The 20247-nt window shown below is 48.3% G+C and overlaps 3 protein-coding genes across 8 annotated transcripts in view; all 3 read left to right on the top strand.

The window, feature by feature from the left end:
- Positions 1-1121, top strand: part of EXOC6 (exocyst complex component 6) — a 91355-nt gene extending 90234 nt beyond the window's left edge. For all 4 annotated transcript variants that reach the window (XM_030453099.1, XM_030453098.1, XM_030453102.1 and 1 more), the window contains one exon: positions 7-1121. In XM_030453099.1, coding sequence (XP_030308959.1) covers positions 7-139 — 133 coding nt within the window. In that variant the 3' untranslated portion in view covers positions 140-1121. The remainder of the gene's footprint in view (positions 1-6) is intronic.
- Positions 1122-1940: 819 nt separating this feature from the next.
- On the top strand, positions 1941-9584 carry LOC103535954 (cytochrome P450 26C1). Its single transcript, XM_030453319.1, has 6 exons — positions 1941-2132; positions 2209-2433; positions 2560-2835; positions 4446-4601; positions 7867-8373; positions 8661-9584. The coding sequence occupies exons 1-6, from the start codon at positions 1941-1943 to the stop codon at positions 9021-9023; spliced, it is 1719 nt and encodes a 572-aa protein (XP_030309179.1). The 3' UTR covers positions 9024-9584.
- Positions 9585-12300: 2716 nt separating this feature from the next.
- Positions 12301-15641, top strand: LOC103535955 (cytochrome P450 26A1). Of its 3 annotated transcripts, XM_030453192.1 has the most exons (7): positions 12301-13015; positions 13177-13401; positions 13500-13787; positions 13902-14051; positions 14384-14518; positions 14708-14860; positions 15051-15641. In XM_030453192.1, exons 1-7 carry the CDS (start codon positions 12827-12829, stop codon positions 15390-15392), a joined length of 1482 nt encoding a protein of 493 aa, XP_030309052.1. In that variant the 5' UTR covers positions 12301-12826; the 3' UTR covers positions 15393-15641. The 3 variants fall into 3 exon arrangements, with proteins under 3 accessions (XP_030309052.1, XP_030309053.1, XP_030309054.1); XM_030453193.1 differs by lacking the exon at positions 13902-14051; XM_030453194.1 differs by lacking the exons at positions 13902-14051; positions 14384-14518 and having other exon boundaries at positions 12303-13015.
- The last annotated feature ends 4606 nt before the right edge of the window (positions 15642-20247 follow it).

Genomic DNA, 20247 nt, shown 5'->3' with positions numbered 1-20247 from the left:
CTGCAGAATGAAAGACTCCAGCAAAAAGAACAACATTTTTGCTCAGTTCAGGAAGAATGATCGTGACAAGCAGAAGCTGATAGAGACTGTAGTAAAGCAACTTAGGAGTTTAGTGAATGGTATGTCCCAGCACACATAGACCTTAAAATCGACAGTATTTAATCACACCCAGAGGTATTTGTTGGCCACTATTTCTACTAAGCAAACAGTGCAATCATTTAGGACATTCAGTTGACTGAGTAAAGGAAAAATGTAGTAAATGGCTTGTACGCAGTCTTCAGCAAACAATTCTTTGTATGTATTTTTAATGGATTGAATACTATTTTGTATATTGTAAACAAATTATGAAAAATGAGGCTGTACAATAAAAACCAGCTCAATCATATTGTACATGGAACAGCTGAACTGTAAATATGTTATTTAAATATCTGTAGACATGGTGTCCAAAATTTAGCTCCTGGTAGGAATTATTTGAGAAATGTTCCTTGCTGTTTTTCTAGATAAATCCTAATTTAATGATTTTTAAGCACTGCAATACTCGCGTTTCAGATGCCGCCTATCATTTTCCTGAGTGAAATGTATATTAGCCTTAAAGAGACTGGACAGAATTTTGTATACCAGATTTTGTAGTCTGGAGGTATGAAAAAATCTTCTGATTTTTAGTACCTTTGAAAACTACCTGAGATCTAGACTTGATATTTATTTAGCACTTGGGCTTTGTTCTCCACAAGGGTTTATTCTTGAAGTTGTGAATGTAAATAACCATTTTAGTTCTTTATAATGTGACTTTTCAGTTTGGTTTGGTTTTGTTCCTCAGGGTTACCATTTCTAACTGTACTTTTGTAAGACTGCGGGTTCTCTTTCCCAGGTCGCATTAAGGAATAGATTTGCCACTGCTGGTTTTGTGCTGCATCGGTTTGTCAGTATGCTCTTTTTACCCCCAGACCCATCCCAGCAACTAGCATTTCATCCCACCATGACCTCTTTACACTGTCCTCTCCTGGCTATTTTAGACACAAAGAGAATGTCTAACAAATACAAACCAAATGTAAAGTGTAAAATGTACATTTTCGCTGTATTTTTAAGGTATTGATGGTCTAAATACAGTGATACAAACCTCACCTATATTCCTGTTTAATTTCACACACTGAACACACTGCAGAGCTGATTTCGTGGGAACCTCTCAGTTCCCGGCTCTTTGGTGATTAACCCCAGAGCAGGCAGGCAGTGGTGCGGGCGGCCCCGATGGTGGGGTGCGGGTCGAGGGCGCTGCGGCAACCCCCGGGCTGGCTCTGGGCTCCGGGGCTACCGGGCAAGGCCGCGCCTTTGGAGCGAGGCTGGGACGATCCTGAGACGGGAGTCGCTGCCTTCCTCGGACGCCGGGAAGGGGTGGCCCACGGGAGGTCTCGGGGTCCCAGCGGGGCACGGGGCAGAGCCTGCCGGTACCTCGCGCCGAGTGGCAGCCGTCCCGCCACGGAGGCGGCCTGGCAGGGTGGAAGGAGCCCTGAGGGGCCAGGAGGGGGACCGGGCCCCCCGCTTCGGGGAGAGAGGGGCTGCCCCGGTCTCTCCCGCCCCCCTGGCAGCCGTCCCCGCGCCCCTCAGTCACTATCCCCCGTTCTCCCGCTCCAATCACCGCACTTGGCCGCGCTGCTTAAATATGCAGCAGAGACGTCATCTCCGAAGGTGGTTCGGGCGTAAGTGGCCAATATCTATATAAATGTGGCCCGGCAGAGAACCGGCAGCAGGAGCGAGCGGGGCCGGAGGGGCAGCAGTCGGCAGGCCCAGCCACGGAGCGCCCGCCGCCGGTAGCGAAGTCGCAGTGCGCTCGGTCCCCTCGCATTTGACAGCCGCTGGGGCCGCCCCCCGAGCTGACCGAGGCCCCGGGGCAGGGAGCTGCCGCTGCCCTACTCCCGCCCCGTCTCCCGCTGCCCGGGAGGAGGATGCCGGCAGGGCTTTCCTGGCCCGAAGCGGCGGCGCTGGCGCTGCTCGCCTTGGCGCTGCTGATCACCCTGTGCCGGCACCTGTGGGCGCTCCGCTGGAGCCTCAGCCGGGACCGCACCAGCGCCCTGCCCCTGCCCAAGGGCTCCATGGGCTGGCCCTTCTTTGGGGAGACCCTGCAATGGCTACTCCAGGTAAGGCGCAGTGGGACGAGGACAGGGTGGGAAGGGGCTGGCGAGAGCCCCGGCCTGACCTGTAGCTCGTCCCCAGGGCTCCCGCTTCCACAGCTCTCGGCGGGAAAGATACGGCAACGTCTTCAAGACCCACCTACTGGGCCGGCCGGTGGTGCGGGTGACGGGTGCTGAGAATATCCGCAAGATCCTGTTGGGCGAGCACACGCTGGTCAGCACGCAGTGGCCACAGAGCACCCAGATCATCCTGGGTTCCCACACCCTGCTTGGCTCCATCGGAGACCTGCACCGCCAGCGCCGCAAGGTGAGCCTGGAGGCTGCCTCGATGGCACACAGCCCAAGTAGCACCTCCTGCCCAAACTTGGGTCTTGGTGGCACATGGAACCTGCTACTTAACCACCTGCTTCTGTTCCTACCCTTCTTCTCCTAGATCCTGGCCAGAGTGTTCAGCCGCACTGCCCTGGAGAGCTATCTGCCACGGATCCAGAAGGTTGTGAGCTGGGAGCTGCGGGGCTGGTGCATGGAGCCAGGCTCCATCGCAGTTTATTCCTCCGCTAAAACCTTAACTTTCCGCATTGCAGCTCGGATTCTTCTGGGACTCCGCCTGGAGGAAAAGCAGTTCAAGGACCTGGCCAAAACATTTGAACAACTGGTGGAGAACCTCTTCTCCTTACCCCTCAACATACCCTTCAGCGGGCTGCGCAAGGTACTGACACCTGCCCCGCTCCCTTTGCCTGGGGTGGGGCCAGGCCTACCCAGGGACACTTCTGATGGGCCAGGACACCTGCAGCACCCTGTTTCTGGTCTGAGGGCCTGGCGTCTTGCTCACCTCAGCTATCTCTCTATCTCTCTGCACTGCTCAACTTCTGCTAGTTGGCTTCCAGCACTGCTGCAGTTCATTGTGCAGCACAGAGCTCCTCTCCTCCCTTATTCCATATATTGCCTCTCTTGCCTCTAGTTAGGCCATCATGTCAGGTCTTTGTCCTATATGATCCCACCTGGACTCCTGTCAGCCCATGACAGGGAGTCCATGGGTATGAGCACAAGGACTGGTGAGCACAGCATTGTTCAAACTAACTGAAATGCATTCCCTATGCATCTCAGGGCAGTCCAAGGACCTCTTATGTACCTTGGTCCCTTGTGACCCAGCAGCAAAGGACAGTGAGGGTTCCCAGAGAGGAATACAGCAGAGGGATTGTCTTTTCTTTCAAGCCACGGTTACTTCCCTGCTGTCCTTCCCCTGCCCTGCCTGCCTTCCCATATCCTGCTCTAGGTATCAGTTCTGTGTCCCACGCCTCATCTCCCACTTCAGTCTGTGTTCCCATCTCTGACTTTGTGTTCTTCACCCTTACCACAGCTCAAGTCTCCTGCACTTTTTAGGCAGACCTTGCCTGGTCTTATTTCCACTGTGAGCTCTTCCCCACACAATCACTTTTCCCAGCCAGTCCACCAGTTCAAAGCTCTTGTCTTCTCTGCTCAGTTGCCCTTTGCAGGTTGTCATCAGCATGAGCTCAGTCCTGTCCCTCCTTGGTCATTCTCAGGTTAGGCATATCTTGTCTGATCCTAAACCAATCTCTCCAACTTTCATTTAGCTTCCCTTGTCTTTCCTCTTGCTCCCTACACTGTTTCCTTTTTCTCATTCCCACCTCAAATCTCAGCCTTTGTATCTTCCCAGCATCTGGGCACAGCCATTTTTCATCCAAATCTCTGGTCCTTATGGCTTTTGCAGGAGGCATCTTGATACAGAGCCTCAATGACTCTCTCCATCTTGCATTTGCAAAGAGATTGCCCATCACTTGACTTGCTGAGACCTTGCCTAAATGTTCTGCTGCACAGGAGTACAACACAACTAGAGGTGATTCACTGGGTGTGGTAAATGTGTCTTCTTTATCTACTATATCCCGGCAAAGCCACTCATTTGTTCCTGTCTCAGATGTGTCTTGCTGCTTGGACTCAGTTTCATTAAGTTATTTCTTCCTATCCCTTTGGGCAGGCTTCTTTTGGACCTGACGTAACTGTGGATTTGTTGAGCACAGCTACCTCTGGACTTGGTACCATGAGTTTACTGTTTTCTTTTCCTCTCATAGTGCTTCTTAGAACTTGTTGTATTTGATGCACGACAGCAAGGCAACTGAATTTGCAATATTTCCTCCCAAACTGCTGCCTCTTGCAAGGCTCTGGGGCTGGACAACAGATTAAACAGTTCTTGCTGTTACAGATCCTGGGATTCAGGACTGCCACGCTTGGGGTCCCCTCGTCTCTCTGGAGACGGGGGCAGTTCCTGCGGTGCTCCTGAACTGTGTCTGCCTCCCACAGGGAATCAAAGCACGGGACATGCTACATGAGTTTATGGAGAAGGCTATACAGGAAAAATTGCTGAGAAACAACCCAGAAGATCACAGCGATGCTCTGGATTTCATAATTAACAGTGCCAAGGAGCATGGCAAAGAATTCACCATGCAGGAGTTAAAGGTAAGGGCAACCCCTTGCAGTGTCCTTTATGATTGGCTATTTGAGAAACCTGGGCTAAGGGACAGGAGAAGGGCTGTGTGTGGACCCACCATCTCCTGCCCTCTTCTTACCAGCTCTGAGGACACCATCTCCAGCACAAGTGAGAAAGCCTGGACTTGACATGCTCATATGCTCTTGTAGGATTGTGTCTCTGCATTAGAAGAGAGCTGGTATTTAAAAAAGGAGTAATTGCCTCCTCTGCCTTTCCTCTTCATGGCCACCAGGCATAAATAAGCCTGACTTTGGGTGCTGGTAGGATTATGTGCTGTGCTAAGGCTCTGGAGGTCAATGTGCATTCAGTAACCTCCAAGATACTATCTTGGAAATATTTATAGTTAGTTGTGTGCTCCTCAAACACCCCGCTGCTGCTGGCATAGTGTAGGGTGTAGATCATGGACTGTATTCCTCAGGGCTCTCTTGGTACCCAGAAATCTGAGACAATATATCGCAATGGGGCTAGGGATGGGGCAATGGATTCCTGGTCATTCCCTATCACCTCATCATTAGTCAGGTCATTTAGCTTATGGATTTGTGTGATACATCACTGTGGTGTAGGGATGAACCCAGCAGTCCTTTCTGAACCAAAACTATCCACTGAATGTGAGGAGTATTTTGGCCAAAGATCTTGGGAAAGACTTGTCGCTAGTACTGCATCATTCATAGCTCCAGGTCACTTGGTGTCAGTTAATGACAGCTGACACTGCAGTTATATAATAAGTTTTGAAGCATAGTTGCAGCAACTGAATAGTGTTTAAAAGTATTGAACACACGTAATTCTACCATTTATTTAGGTATTTAAGCAAAATGTCTGAAGACTAATGTTTTATAAATATTTTGTAAAGGTGTAATCTCTCAATCTGTAAAGTATTTGAAAGACTTTACAGTGATTGGTACAATTAAAATCATAGCACCATAGAATCATTAGAACAGCATATATTACCAAAATAATTTTATTCTAGTTATTTATTGTATTATTTATTGTAATATAATGTTTTTATTATATTTTTAAAAAGTAATTGCCAGGTTCAAAATGTACTTGATTGTGATTGATTAATCTGATTAATCTGTTAGTATTTACATGAATGTTACACACAAATAATTGCATCATCTCTCATTATGTCCCTGGCTTTGACCACAAGTGGAATGAGGGGATATTAAACATAACATGGAGTAACATGGCAGTGACCCCATGTTCTGTACTTTGCAGTTAGAAATTTTCTACCTTGACTGTATTTAACAAAATTATTTGCAAGCTAAACTGCCTATGCTTGCAATTACAACAATATTCTCCACTCTAGTAAAACAGTACTAGAGCTCTCACCCAGTGAAATGGTGTAATTTGAGAAAAAGTCCAAAGCTGTCTCAGAGTTGTGAATGTATCTGACTTGGAGAGACACTCTAACATTGGCACACAGTAGTTACTAATTTGCTTTTTGTTTTAATTAATTTGAAGGACTGTTTCCCCATAAATACACTTTGATTGGCACTGCTGGCATGAACTCAGCAGGACCCTTGAAATGTAAAGGTCATTAAAAAGATATCACTTTGTCAAAAGTGCTGTTTAAAAACATTTACAACCTTCAAAGGATTTAAAAACAAAAATAATCCTATGTAATAGTGCTATCATGGACTGGATGCATGAAGTTGTAATGCCACCAGTCCTGCCTCCCAGGGTGGGAATTTGGGCTGTAGCACAGGGAAGCACTGGTGAAACTGTGGGAAGATGCTGCCTCCAACTCACCCCTTATGTTGGCCTTGTAAATGCAAGAAGGGAAGGTCAGCAGCTCAGTGTCACAACTTATGTAGCAGCACCGTCAGAAGTTGATGCAGAGAGTCATAAGGGTTGTTATTTTAAATTGTAGAGACTGCCCTAAATTCCTTGCATGTTATTGAAATGTCTTGGGTTTTAATTGCAAATAGTGGAATTGAGAGATTTCTTTTCATCTGGGTCTTCTACCTTCTGAATGTAAAAATTCCTGCTAATGCCTGCAGGAGGTGTGATGGGAGTTGATGGGGATCTGTTATTTCAAAGGTTTTATTTCAACTGAAAGATGCCCTTGAGAGCTGTTCTTTGTCAAAAGCCTCTAGTTCAGGAAATATATGGCACTGGGGAGGGTAGCAAAGAGTAATCCTTATTACATTACCCCTGACCCTAGCAGACTTGGTTCCAGATACCTTCAGGCTTCAAGTGTCCTTCCCTATCTTTTTGGCTTAAACTCTCCAGAAACCAGTTGTGTCAGAGCAGTTTAAAATCCAGACACATATCTGTGTGAAAGGAAACCGCTCATTTTCCCTGGGCTCTGCTTTGCCTCTGGGATGGAGCTATTAGTGCTCAGTAGTGCCAGCCAGGTCCCAGCCCCTCCCAGGGTGGCAGTTCTTCTACCTTGGGCCTTTCCCTTGGCCTCAGTGCTCCCAGCCCAGCACTGCAGAACCAGTGGCACCTTCAGATGTTGATGTTAAGTTTGGACGTTATGTTTGCTGTCAGAGATATGACATGTCCTAACCCAGCTCCAGGAAACCTGTAACTTTTGGGAAACAATTTTGAAAAGTTTATCACAGGTTGCTGTGCTTCAAGCTGTAAAGCTTGGAATGTGATCAAGTCCCTTGCCTGGTGTGTGCATCCCTGTGGCAGAGCTGGCTACAGCACCTCCTGGGCTGACCTGCTGTAGCAGGAAGGTCTTTCTACTTCCAACTCTGCTGGTTTGAGTCCTCTTACAAAGAAACAGTCACTTAAAACTGCAGAAGGATCAAATGCAGCCCATTTTATATTCTAGTGCATCTAGGATATATGCATAAATTCACAGCCACATAACCCCTAGCTGTGCAGAAAGGTAAAAGGTGGGCACAAAGGGGAATTGGCAGATGAAGGTAAAAAGCATAATGCTTGAAATGAACTTCACTCAGTATGCTAAAATGCATGTTGAAATGCTTCTTTAAAATCTGTGAATCTTGGGAGGAAAGCTCAGAAGAGCTGGATTGGAGGTCATCTCAATTGTGTTTCTTCATTGGTCACTTGGCAAATGGATGTCCAGTTCATACAGAAATGGAAGAACAAGGGTGTCTTGTTTTGGTCCCTGCCAACCCAGAGTGGGTGCAGCTCTATGGAGAGTAGAGAGCAGGAGTAGCCAGGGCCCTCTGCACAGGGACAAACCCTGCAAAATTTGAAGTCTGCATTGCAACTAGTTTAAAATGGCATTCAAATCTGTCACCTTCCTTCCTCTCCCAGGAGGCAGCAATTGAGCTCATATTTGCTGCTTTTTTTACCACGGCTAGTGCCAGCACCTCTCTGATCCTTCTGCTGCTGAAGCATCCCTCAGTGACTGAAAAAATTAAGCAGGAGCTGATGTCTCACGGATTGTACCAGCAGAGTGAGTGCTGTGCTTCAGGACCTTGCTCAGATACCCTGACATCCCAGAGTAGGCACAGCAAGAAACCACTTCTCTGCCCCACAGCTGAAAATGCTCATGAGGACCAGAGCCTGCCCCTGGGCTCAACAGAGGAAGGTTTGCCTCAGGCCCATGTCCTGCTGGATCCCATCCTGCCCCAAAGCAGTCACTGTGCTTGCCCCCAGCTCCAGGCATCATCAGGGCAGAGCTGTCCCTGCCCCACAGACATCAGCCTGGAGAAGCTGAGCCAGCTGCGCTACCTGGACTGTGTGATCAAGGAGGTTCTGCGGGTGCTGCCCCCTGTCTCCGGAGGCTACAGGACGGCGCTGCAGACTTTCGAGCTGGATGTAAGTGCCTCCTCAAACGCCAGCGAAACTGCTAAGGAGCTGCAGCCCGCCACTTCCTGCAAAGGCCACTTGTCCACAGTGGTGGTGCTTAGCAGCGTAGCTCAGGGGAAGGTGGCATCCAGCAATCTCCATGGGTCCCAGCTGTGCTGGGAAGATAAGGAGCTGCTGAGCAGATGTGCTGTGTGGTGGGGAAGTCCTCAGGTACCCCCTGCTCACCCTCCACTAGCTCAGCCAGCTGCGCAGGTATGTAAAGCTCCACTCCTCCCCTCTTCTCTCTTCCCCCTCAGGGTTACCAGATCCCCAAAGGCTGGAGTGTCATGTACAGCATCCGTGACACCCATGAGACAGCTGCTGTCTACCAGAGCCCCCCTGATGACTTTGACCCTGACCGCTTCAGTGCTACCCGGACGGAGGCTGTGGGCCACTTCCACTACATCCCCTTTGGTGGAGGAGCACGGAGCTGCATCGGCAAGGAACTGGCACAGACCATCCTCAAGCTGCTGGCCATCGAGCTGGTCAGCACTGCCCATTGGGAACTGGCCACCCCCAGCTACCCCTCTATGCAGACCGTGCCCATCGTGCACCCTGTTGATGATGGGCTGCAGCTCTACTTCCACCCCTTGCGGCGCAGCCGCAGCAGTGAGGCCTGAGCCAGGGGTACGCTGACCCACTCTGCCCTGGCATCGATGCCCCTCCACAGCTGCCAGGGACAGGTCTCTGCTGCATGGGGTCACTGCAATGCAAAACCCCACAGTCTTCTTATTTTTCCCCTCCTGGTGTGCGAGCCAGTAGGGAGAGTCATGCAGAGTCCTGCTCCTGAGCACCTGGATGAGCCTCAGCCCCAGCCCCAGCCCCAGCCAGGGGAAAAACCCACTGAAGCTGCTGACAGGGAGCATCCTCCATAGGGGCTCAGCCACGCCCTGCCCCACACATGTCTCCAGCCACCAGGGATGGGGAGCTAAACTCCCAGCCCCACAGCTAAGGCTCCCAGAGCTATTCTGTCCCAGGATTCTCTCCTGTGAGTGTTGTAGCAGAGAGTCACGACAAACATCCTGCATGCTGTAGCTTTTTAGATGTGAAAAGAGGGAAGATGGGGGAACTCTCAAGGAAAACACAAGCCAGGGCTGCCCGTTCCATGGCATCATCTGTAGCTAGAATAATAGAGTGTAAAGTGGTTTTTCTTGTAAATATTTAATCTCATTCCTGCACTTCCCATTAGAGCTGGCACAAGGAGAGTGTCGCTCATTCACTCAGTAGTAGTAGCCATGTGTATTGTGCCTGACCCCTGTGCTGCTGCTTGGGGTCTGCCATGAAGCCCACCTCTGAGGATGCACTTCCCAGCCTGAGGGAGAAATTAGAAGCAGGGTAGAGGGCTTTGAGAAATAAATATTTGCAAAATGGACATTTCTGAATGTATCTGATTTGTAGTGTAAAATCCTCTCTGTTCCTGATTATACTGTTCACGTTGGAGAGGGAGTATTTGCAAGGTGAAACACGGCCCATAGTGGCTGGCTGGCCAGACTGGCCTTGTCACCTCCCACAGTCTAGCTCTGCCAGGGAAAGTGCCAGGACAGCAGCTCTGTGGGGCCACCCAGGGGGTGATACCAAGCGCTAAGCCTGTGCTGAAGACACTTTTTTAGTTGGTTTTTGAGTACCACTTGCCTCACAGAGACATGGGGTATTTCTCTCCCATGTAAAATGAGGTGAGTCCTGTTGCTGGTGCACTGATAACAGAGCTGGGGCCAGGTCCTTGCAGTGCTGCAACATGTTTATAAGCTCCTTTCGGCTTCACCAGTGCTCTCCACTGTCACACGGCGTGTGTGGAAGCAATGGGGTAAACCATCCACTTTCTCCCTCCAGTGCATCCTGAGCCTGGTGCCACAGAGTGCTCTGCGTGAAGAAACAGAAGAGCTCGACCTGCAAAGGCAGAAATGTGGCACAGGCACAGAATCCCCTTGGAAAGGCACTGGGGAGCTCCCCTGTATCTCATTGTCCTGCTTCAATGCCAGACTACAAATGACCTTGCAGGGCCGGTCTCCCTTGCAGGTCCATGCTGGGGCACCGCAGTGGGCCTCAGAGGCTGGCTGGTGAGCATGCTACCTGGGGTAGAAATGCAGCTCCCGAATTTGACAGGTCAAATCTGGAAGAGGTTGAACTGCAGAGCTGAATAAAATGCAGGTCGACCCCGTAGTGAACCAGAGTCCCTGCCCCTCCTGACCTTGTCCTGAAAGGTGAATTTTTTGGCTATCAGAGGTGAAATCAGTAGGTGGTGGCTGCAAGCGGCAATGGCTGACTCGTCAGCAGGAGCTGCTAGTGTGGCTGAGACCTGCGGGCGACGCAGGCTCCCACCGCAGGCAGGGCCGCGCCTACAGCGCCCATCACCGGGTGCGGGAGGGCCGGCGCTTCTCCAGCAGCGTACTTAAAAATTACCCCGAGCGCCAACGAGCCCGACAGCCACCGGCTGAAAAATGTAACATGAATATCTTAAAAAAAAAAAAAAAAAAAAAAAAGAGAGAAAAAAAAAAGGAAAAAAAAAAAAAGAAAAAAAAAGGACTTGAAATTGATTTTGTTTGCAGATAAACACGAGCATTTCCAAATGAAGTGTAATAATTGTTACTTGTCATCAAAGTTTGTTCATATTAGGCTGTTAATTTCTTGACCCTCTTCCAAGATGTTTTTAATTATCCCTTTCACTCTCTTGCATTTGATTCTTTTCGAGACGATGGCTGCAGAATACACAGCTGGGGAGATAATAAAGCCTTCCTGTGGCAATTATCGGTGCTCAGGCCACCGTATCTCGTTATTTTGATAGACAGTGAACTTGGCGCAGTTGTCGGCCGGGTTCACGCAGATGTCACGGTCCGTGTTGTAGGTCACAAGCAGGTCAGCTCCCGGCAAGGGAAGAGGGCCGGGTCAGGGCGCGGCCGCCGCTCCCGGGCAGCGCCGGCCGGGCTCCGCAGAGCCGCACCGTACCCCGGAGGCGAGGAAGTAACCCCGAGGGGGGCAGAATTGGGGTCCCTCTTGAGCAAGAGGCTGCGGAGGCGGCATCCTCGCTGCAGCGAGGCATCGTAAGAGCACGGATGGTCTCATGTGATGCGCTGATTGTCAGAAAAATAATAATTAAAAGTGACATCTTCGCCCGTACACAAACACACGCACAACTTCCAGTGTTTATTGAGCTTGTCTATGAGCACAAAAGCAACATGGAGAAGAAGAAAAAAAAACTGAAAGGAAAAAAGGAAGCACGGTAGTTTATTGGTAACAGCTGTAACCGGCAGGGCGCCCCGCGCTCCCGGCCGCACTCCGTGCACAGGCGCCCCTTTCCCCATCGGCCGCGTCGTGCGCCGGGACACAGCGGCTGCCACAGCGACTGCAGCCTCCCCGCAGCCCCGCCGACGGCACCTATTCTGTCGAGCTCCTCCTGGCCGGATCTGCTGCTCAATTCCTGTGAGGAGCCCCCGGTTCCCACCCGACGGCTTCGGGAAGGAGATCCTCCGCGCCGTGGCTGCAGGCGGGGTGCCAGAACAGTGCCGAGACGCTGCCGAGCCGAGCGCTTCTTCCCGGCCGTGACAGCCAGCGAGCCCCGGGCGAGGGCGAGCAGCGGATGCCTGGGAGAGGAGCAGGGCATAGCGGTTTGGGTGTTTTCTTTCCGCGCTCACCTCCCTTTCCCTTGCTGACCCGCGCTTGAACCTACATCGGCAGGGTGAGACGGACTGCTGCTGCTGCAATTCCTTCCTCCGTGGCCGGGCAGAAATACAAGCCGGGCCTTTCGAGGTGACCCAGAGGACAGCGGAGGCTACTCCACCGATGCGGCAGCATAGTTGCAGCTCTGCCCAGAGGGCACCGGGCGCCCCCAGCACCGGGGAGCGCCCGCCCCGTCCGGCCGCAGCTCCGGCCGCTGACTCGCCGTTCCCGGCCGGCGGCAGCAGCGGGCGGGCGAAGGAGCCCGGCAGCTTGCAGCGCGCATCGGCACCGTCCGCGGAGCGCCCCCGGGGGAACGTGTCTCCCGTGTGCTGCTGCGGGACATTTCTCGTCGCAACCCGCTGGTCGCTAAAGAACATCGGCCAAAAGTCCGAGGAGGCGTCCGGCCCCTGGCTGTCAGCTGTCGGCAGCGTCCGCAGCCCGAGCGCTGTGCAACGGGGAGCGAGCCCCGAGGCCGGCAGCACCTTTCCTTGCCCGGCGGCTGTCTGCGGCGGGCAGGATGCGCCGCGCAAAGCAAATAGTTAAAGATTTCGGGGGGAGGAGCCAGGCCGCAATCCTCAATTAAAGATGAACTTTGGGTGAACTAATTTATCTGACCAAGGTAGGGTGGGCAGCAACCTGGGAAGGGTATAAAAGGCGGCCCGCTGCTAGTCTGGCGCGCACACTTGGAGCTCCCGGGGGGTCAGACCGAACCGGACCGGACCAGGCTAGGCGAGGCTAGGCTAGAGTAGGTGAGGTTAGGTTTCCAGCCATGGGCTTCTCCGCCCTAGTTGCCAGCGCCTTGTGCACCTTTCTGCTGCCCCTGCTACTTTTTCTGGCCGCCGTCAAGCTCTGGGATCTTTACTGTGTGAGCGGCCGCGACCCCAGCTGCCCCCTCCCGCTGCCCCCGGGCACCATGGGGCTCCCCTTCTTCGGGGAAACGCTGCAGATGGTGCTGCAGGTAAGGCGAGGCGATGCCGTGAGGAGATCCCTTCCCTTGCTGCCGGGAAGGGAGATACGTGGTGAGAGATATGCCCAGGTGGAAAGAACTGCTCTCCCTGCCCTTTCCTCTCCTCCTTTTTAAAATGTATTTTTATTATTTCCCCACTCCCCACGGTCCAGAGGCGGAAATTCCTGCAAATGAAGCGCAAAAAATACGGCTTCATTTACAAGACTCACCTCTTCGGGCGGCCTACGGTGCGAGTGATGGGTGCCGAGAACGTGCGGCACATCCTACTAGGCGAGCACCGGCTCGTCTCCGTGCAGTGGCCCGCCTCGGTGCGCACCATCCTGGGCTCGGGCTGCCTTTCGAATCTCCACAATGGGCAGCACAAGCACCGCAAAAAGGTACAGTCCGGACGGCGGGCGGGGAGCGGGTGTCGCCGCCCCGGGCGCGGCGGCTGAGCCTGTGTCCTCTGTCTCCTCCTCCTCAACCCCCTGGGTAGGTGATCATGCGGGCCTTCTCCCGGGACGCCCTGCAGCACTACGTGCCCGTCATCCAGGAAGAGGTGAGCGCCTGCCTGGAGCGGTGGCTGGGCGCCGCCGAGCCCTGCCTGCTGGTGTACCCCGAGGTGAAGCGCCTCATGTTTCGCATTGCCATGAGGATCCTGCTGGGTTTCCAGCCCCGCCAGGCCAACCCCGACGGTGAGCAGCAGCTGGTGGAGGCCTTCGAGGAGATGATCCGCAACCTCTTCTCCCTCCCCATCGATGTGCCCTTCAGCGGGCTCTACCGGGTAAGACTTTGGGCTGGGAGGTGAGGGGATGCCCCTGCATCCAGGACAGCAGAGAATGGATGGAAGGGATGGCAGTCAGGTCAAAGTTCCACATTCTCTATGCTGCCTGGCCAGGGCTTGCGGGCTCGCAACGTCATCCACGCTAAGATTGAGGAGAATATCCGTGCCAAGATGGCCCACAAGGAGCCTGAGGGTGGCTACAAGGATGTGCTGCAGCTGCTGATGGAGCACACTCAGGGTAACGGGGAGCAACTCAACATGCAGGTGAGGTTCCCCAGGGTCAGATATGTCCCTTTCCCCTCTGTTAGCAGCACAGGTATCTTCTGGGGCCAAAAGAAGAGAGCAGCAAGTGTTCCTTTTCCTCATTAAATAACCTAGCTTGGGTGCACTGGGGTGCAGAGGCTGCAACCAGGCTGTTGGATAGGGTGCACAGGACCAGGGCCATGTCCACGGGGAGCATGATCACTACCCCCATCCTGGCCCCCCCGGTGCCTGCTCCAGTCTGGGAGCAATGCATAGTGTTGTGGTGGTAGAATGGGCCTGGTACAGATATTTGTTTGGAGTCTGTCTTATCCTTCCTCTGTCCTCTGTGTAAGGAGTTGAAGGAGTCTGCTACAGAGCTACTCTTTGGGGGCCATGAAACCACTGCTAGTGCTGCCACGTCGCTGGTTGCCTTCCTAGGACTCCACCATGATGTCCTGCAGAAAGTGAGGAAAGAGCTGCAGGTGAAGGTGTGTGTCTTCCCCAGAGCCATTTTACAGGAGGGGGCAGTGGGAAAGTACCCCTAGGAGAGGTGTCCTAGACAGGGCTCCCCTTGACCCTGTCAGGAAAACACCACTCACTGAGAGGTGGCTGCTTTGCAGTGCTGGGAGGCCTGGACACTTGCTCCATAAATGTTATAGCAACATCTTGCTTTTTAGGGGTTACTGTGCAGTCACAACCAAGAGAAGCAACTGGACATGGAGGTCTTAGAGCAGCTGAAGTACACAGGTTGTGTCATCAAAGAGACCCTCAGGCTGAGCCCTCCTGTTCCTGGAGGATTTCGAATTGCTCTCAAGACCCTTGAGCTAAATGTAAGTGGGGCTTGGGTTTGACTTCTCAGCACAGCTGCAAAACACTAGAGCATTCATGTAGCATGTCTGCCTTTGAGTGACCTGCAGGAAGCCAGGGGGGAGGTAGGGTGCATCAACATGTCTGGTACTGACACTTCACATTATTTCACACAGCGAGGTGCTTCATGTCTCCTCTCTCTTCTCCTGATAGGGTTACCAGATCCCTAAAGGTTGGAATGTTATTTACAGTATCTGTGATACCCACGATGTGGCAGATCTCTTTACCAACAAGGATGAATTTAACCCAGATCGCTTCATGTCCCCATCTCCAGAGGATTCATCTAGGTTTAGTTTCATTCCTTTTGGTGGGGGCTTGAGGAGCTGCGTGGGCAAAGAGTTTGCAAAAGTCCTTCTGAAAATATTTACAGTGGAGTTGGCTCGAAGCTGTGACTGGCAGCTGCTGAATGGACCTCCTACAATGAAAACAGGGCCCATAGTGTACCCTGTGGACAATCTGCCTACCAAATTCATAGGTTTCAGTGGCCAAATCTGAGATCTGAACTCTTGCCTACTGCTGGATTTCTATATGGCATCCAATATGTACATAGTAACTTTTTATAGTGACAAAGGCCTTTAAATATTTAAAACTGTAAATGTATAATAGTTATTTATGTCTTCTAAATATTTCAAAAGGCTATGGTATTTTTCCCCAAGCACTAAAATTATGGGTCTCAGATTCATAATTAAATAATGTTATTTCTATAGAAATATGTTTTACCTATTTAAAGATCATATCAAAATCTGGCCAGCTAAGCATTTGAAGACATTTCATGACACTGTATGTATTAAGAAATATTCTTAAAGGCATTTGGAACAAAGGTAACTAGCTACTCATCCAAATTACCCAAAATGGTTATTGTTTGAGAATGTTTTCAGTATTACTTGTGTCTGTATCTTATGTTAAATGTTTGAATTTTAAGCTTGATAATAAAGTTTATTTTTTATGATCCTCTGTATGATGTGTGTACATTAGAGAGCAGTTTAACTAGTGAATATAAAGGTTATGAATTTAAAGTCAGATCTGCATTTTTGAATGTGCTATTTGCTAATTTTGTGCTCATAACTTCCCCCTGTCTCCCACCACCAAAGTGATTGTCACTTGAGACTGGTCAGTTGTTGGAAGGTATAGTTTGTAAGTGGCAAGAGCAGCACAGAAACACCCACTCAAAGTATGAAGTGGCACAAGTCTCTTATCAAGCACATCATCCTGAGACATAGTAAATAAGAAAGAAAAGCTAAGCATAATAATAATATGTAACATAAGGTTTTCTCTGCAGCTATAGAAAACAGGTTGAGAATAAAAAAATCCATAGGTCCTCCCATAATACTGCAGAGCTGTGTAGAAGCCACTGGATCATGTTCTGTGAGTCTGCTGGCTTGGAATCTTGACTTACTAAGGTGTCTCTTATCAGCCAGTAGAGCAAATAAAATCTGCTGGGATTTCTTGAAATGTGATGACTCTGACTAGTTCAGAGATAGAACATACATTTGTTTTAAGAACTTCTTTCCTGGAATTCAGCAAAGTGAAAACTAAAAGGCAGGTGCTAATTTGAATTGATTAACAGGGAATCAACTGTTAAGATGCAATTCCCTGGCGGTGTGTAAGCAGGGCAGATAAAATGCCCTAGGCATGACCCCTGTTTTGGCTTAACCATAAGATTTTTCCTGCTCCCCCCCCATTACTACACCTATTAGTCTTCCCTGAAAAGTCAAACAACATGGGCTGGCTCTATAAGCATCTACAGAATAAACCAATGTAATCCAGTGTCACAAACAGCACCATATCGACTCATTGATAAATTTTTTTGTTTGCTTCTGGAAAATAGTCACATTTGCATTATTTGCTCTCCCAAAGTCAAAATTAAGGACAAGAGTTCAGTTGCTCAAAATCACTGCAGGTGTTTAGTAGCACTTATGAGGTTTTGATTTTATTTTTTTTTTTTAAGGAGTGTTTCAATAGGACATCTGATATGTTTTCAACTAGTCTGTTAAATACATAAGCTTTTAATGTAAAACCTTATACATAATCTACATATGAGCATACCAATCAAAACATTTTCGTATTTAACTTTTTGAAGTCCGCAAATTCAAAAACTATTCTTTTAAGATTGTGCCTGAAGTATTCTTGCCAAGCTTTAAAATATTAAATAACTTTTATTATGCAAGCCTTTTGCACCATTATGCTTTCCAGGGATCTGATAAATAATCTCAGTTGGAAACCCCTTTATTACAATATGGTAGCAGAAAATTGCAAACCATGATCTGGATTTGGAGGGGATCTGAAGTCTGGAGAACAGCAAGACTTTTTTTGTATCCCTAATTATAATTTTTCTCCATAAAATTACAGTGTTCTGCAAATCTAAAATGTGCTGATATTTAAAAATGTTTTGTTTATTTTTAATTGACGTACTTTATATGCAGAAACTTTTTGCATGATCATATTATTTTAGTATATATTTTGTTTCTGTAAAGAGTGAGAATTAAGTGCTGTCTAGAGAATGTGTAGAATAGGAATATTTTCTCAGTGTAAATCTAAGGTCATACATGCATTTCTCTGTCAGGTTTGCAAGGCTTTGTATGTTTGGGAAAAAAAAAACTTAATTTGATTTTGTCTGGATATCTGGGGGTACATCCTCAGCTGTTATAAATCATGACAACATAACCAAAGTTAGGCACTGCTCCTGTATAATTTATGTAGTTAAATGGGCTGTCGCTGCTGTGTAATTTAGGCATCTTGGAGTTAGTTTTAAACAAGCTATCCCAAAAAATGCTAGCAGTGTACATGCAGTAATATGGAGCTCAGCGTGGATTTATAACTAAAATATTTGCCCAACATTTTGAGCAGGTTTTACAGTCTCTGCTAATCGCCTCTGTACAGCTGTATCTTGACAGCTTAGATTCTGGCTGCAAACCAGCTTCAGGTGAGCTCTGGTATGATTTTATGGAGCTTTGCCTTCTCAGCCATGGCTGTTGTGAGCATGTGCTGAGACTTTGGCTTTCATTTAGGGGCTATCTGACTTCTGTACCCCCAGTCCCTACCCCTCTTAATGCTGGATCCAGAAACTGTTCCTGCTGAAAAGTTATCTACTAAAACCCAATTGGTTCTGAGCAGAGGGGGGCCTCGCTCCAGCTCCTTGCATGACTGTTGTTTCTGCTGGAGCAAGCAGCTGCTTCAGCCTGCTAAGCTCTGACAGGTAAATCCTATAGCCAAACTCTAGCTTTCTTTTGCAGGTGTTACCAGCTGTTACTGCAAGTGACTTCTGCTCCAAGGCTCACAAACTGAAGAAACACATTAAAGGGCCAAGTTTAATGAAGAGCACTCATTCCCTTCCTGTAACTGGGTCTTTTCTGGGGGGGGTATTTCATGTTCCTCCTCTTAGTTAACCTGTCATTTAAAATAATTTTCTTTACTATATCTCCAAGAAGAACACACAATTTAGTAGGTGCTGTGCTTTAGTCTCAGAGTAAAAAGTCATGGTTTATATATAGTATATTGCTCTTCTCTGAGGGTAAGGTGTTTTACTGGAACCCACTCTTCTCCTAAACCAACATGAATAATAGCTCCTGTCAGCCAACAGCATCTCTGGTGCTTAGAATTTTTGAACTAGCTATGTGATGCTAAATGTGTGGTCCCTAACAATAGTTATATCAATTCTTGAATAAAAATTACATTGGAGAATGGTATTGGTATAAAATGATGTTGAGGAATGCTACTTGATCAATTCCTGATTTAAAGGCAATAATATTTCCATATAAGGGAAGAACAGGTAACAGTGAATTTTAGTAATGGTTGTATGAAAAAGAAAAAAAGCTGTTCAAATGAATGCTGAAGGCTCATTGCAAAAAAAGAAAAAAACCAACTGATTGTTTAAAAGTAATTTGATCAGGTTCAGTTATTTTGTCCTAGTGAAAAAAATTACCTGTTACTTTCAGCAGCTGAGCCAGGAAAGGCTTTTTTTTTTTTTCTTTTGGCTCAGAAAAGCACTTGCAGAGAGGATGGCCTTGTATGCTTAAGATACACTTATCTTTTCTGAAATTATATGTTATTTTTAACCTTTACTACAAGTCTCTTCCTGGGCCTTGCAAGAAAAGTGCCTGAGAAAAAGGTTCTTCTTTCCACCCCATTTTAATTGGATACTCTCTTAATTTATTCTAGTCAGTGATGCATCAAGAACAATACTTAATATTGTGTAAAAAATTCCATCCCTGAGTTTCAAGCACTATCTGCCTAGGTGCTGTAAGAAGTTATTAAAACCGCTTTTACAAATTTGGGTCTGCTCATATTTGAGAGGACAGTGTTGTGTTCTGATAATTCTACACATTAGCAGAGGTGTTCAGAGTGAATGCTGATCAAAGAATATGCCTCAGTTGTTTGAAAGTAGTGTACGTAAAATTGGACCCCTCAATTCTTCTTCCCCTTTTATAAAGCATAATTAGAATTTATTATTATGTGGTGTAAATTTGCTGTCCATCACAAAAGGAGTTGCCCTTCTTAGTCCCTGAAACTCCAATTACTTTTGACTTAATCCCAAATATGGATTAAGTAGCCCAGGTGCGAGCAACCCATTGCAGAATTTCTTTACCTTAGTGTTACCGCACACTATCTTCCCTAGGACAGTCCAAAAGGATCCTGTGCAACATTACTGGCTACTATAGCAGGTGGTGTCTGTGCTGAACCAAACTGCACTCTGACATTTTAGCAATATTTTTGAAATTCTAATTATGTGTATTTGTCTTCTCTCTTATAGCAAAAAGCAATGGGTAGGTTTAGATAGCATTTGTTAACCCAGATAGTTTTGTTTGCCAGATGGTTTGTATTGTAAATTCTCTGCCAAGTTATACATCCAGCAGGCAGTGCAAAACATATACAGATTAGCAGCAACGATTAGAAAAGTTTACCAGTTGCAACCATTAGAGTGATAGATTAGGAGAAGGGAAACATAACTGGCAGCAAGTTTAGAGAAGGCTCATTACTAGACTGGCTTCCTTCACTTGTTTAATAATGTCTTATGAAAAAAGTTACATACGAAGTTCAATGAATAATGCAGCCTTCATTAAGTTATGTAAATGAATGCAACTTCGTGGGTGGGTTAGAAATAAAATATTTAACAACTATGTTTAGATCCAAAGAATAAGAGCAGCGGAGACATCTTTCAAAGAATCTCAGATTAGAATACGTAAAAGGTAATAGAGAAGAGAACTTTGGTATTAGGACATCATAGTGCTGTTTTAATAGCTGTTTACATCTTTCCTTTCATTTCCAACATAGGCAGGGCACTATATTAAGTATTCTGTTAGTGTTATTTATCAGCTGTCCCAAATACACAATTTGTCTTGTGTATGCTGTT

This window comes from Calypte anna, chromosome 6 (genome assembly GCF_003957555.1).
Source record: "Calypte anna isolate BGI_N300 chromosome 6, bCalAnn1_v1.p, whole genome shotgun sequence".
Classification (NCBI taxonomy): domain Eukaryota; kingdom Metazoa; phylum Chordata; class Aves; order Apodiformes; family Trochilidae; genus Calypte; species Calypte anna.
Note: the sequence above shows the minus strand (reverse complement) of the source record. Positions and strands in the feature narration are given on the sequence as shown.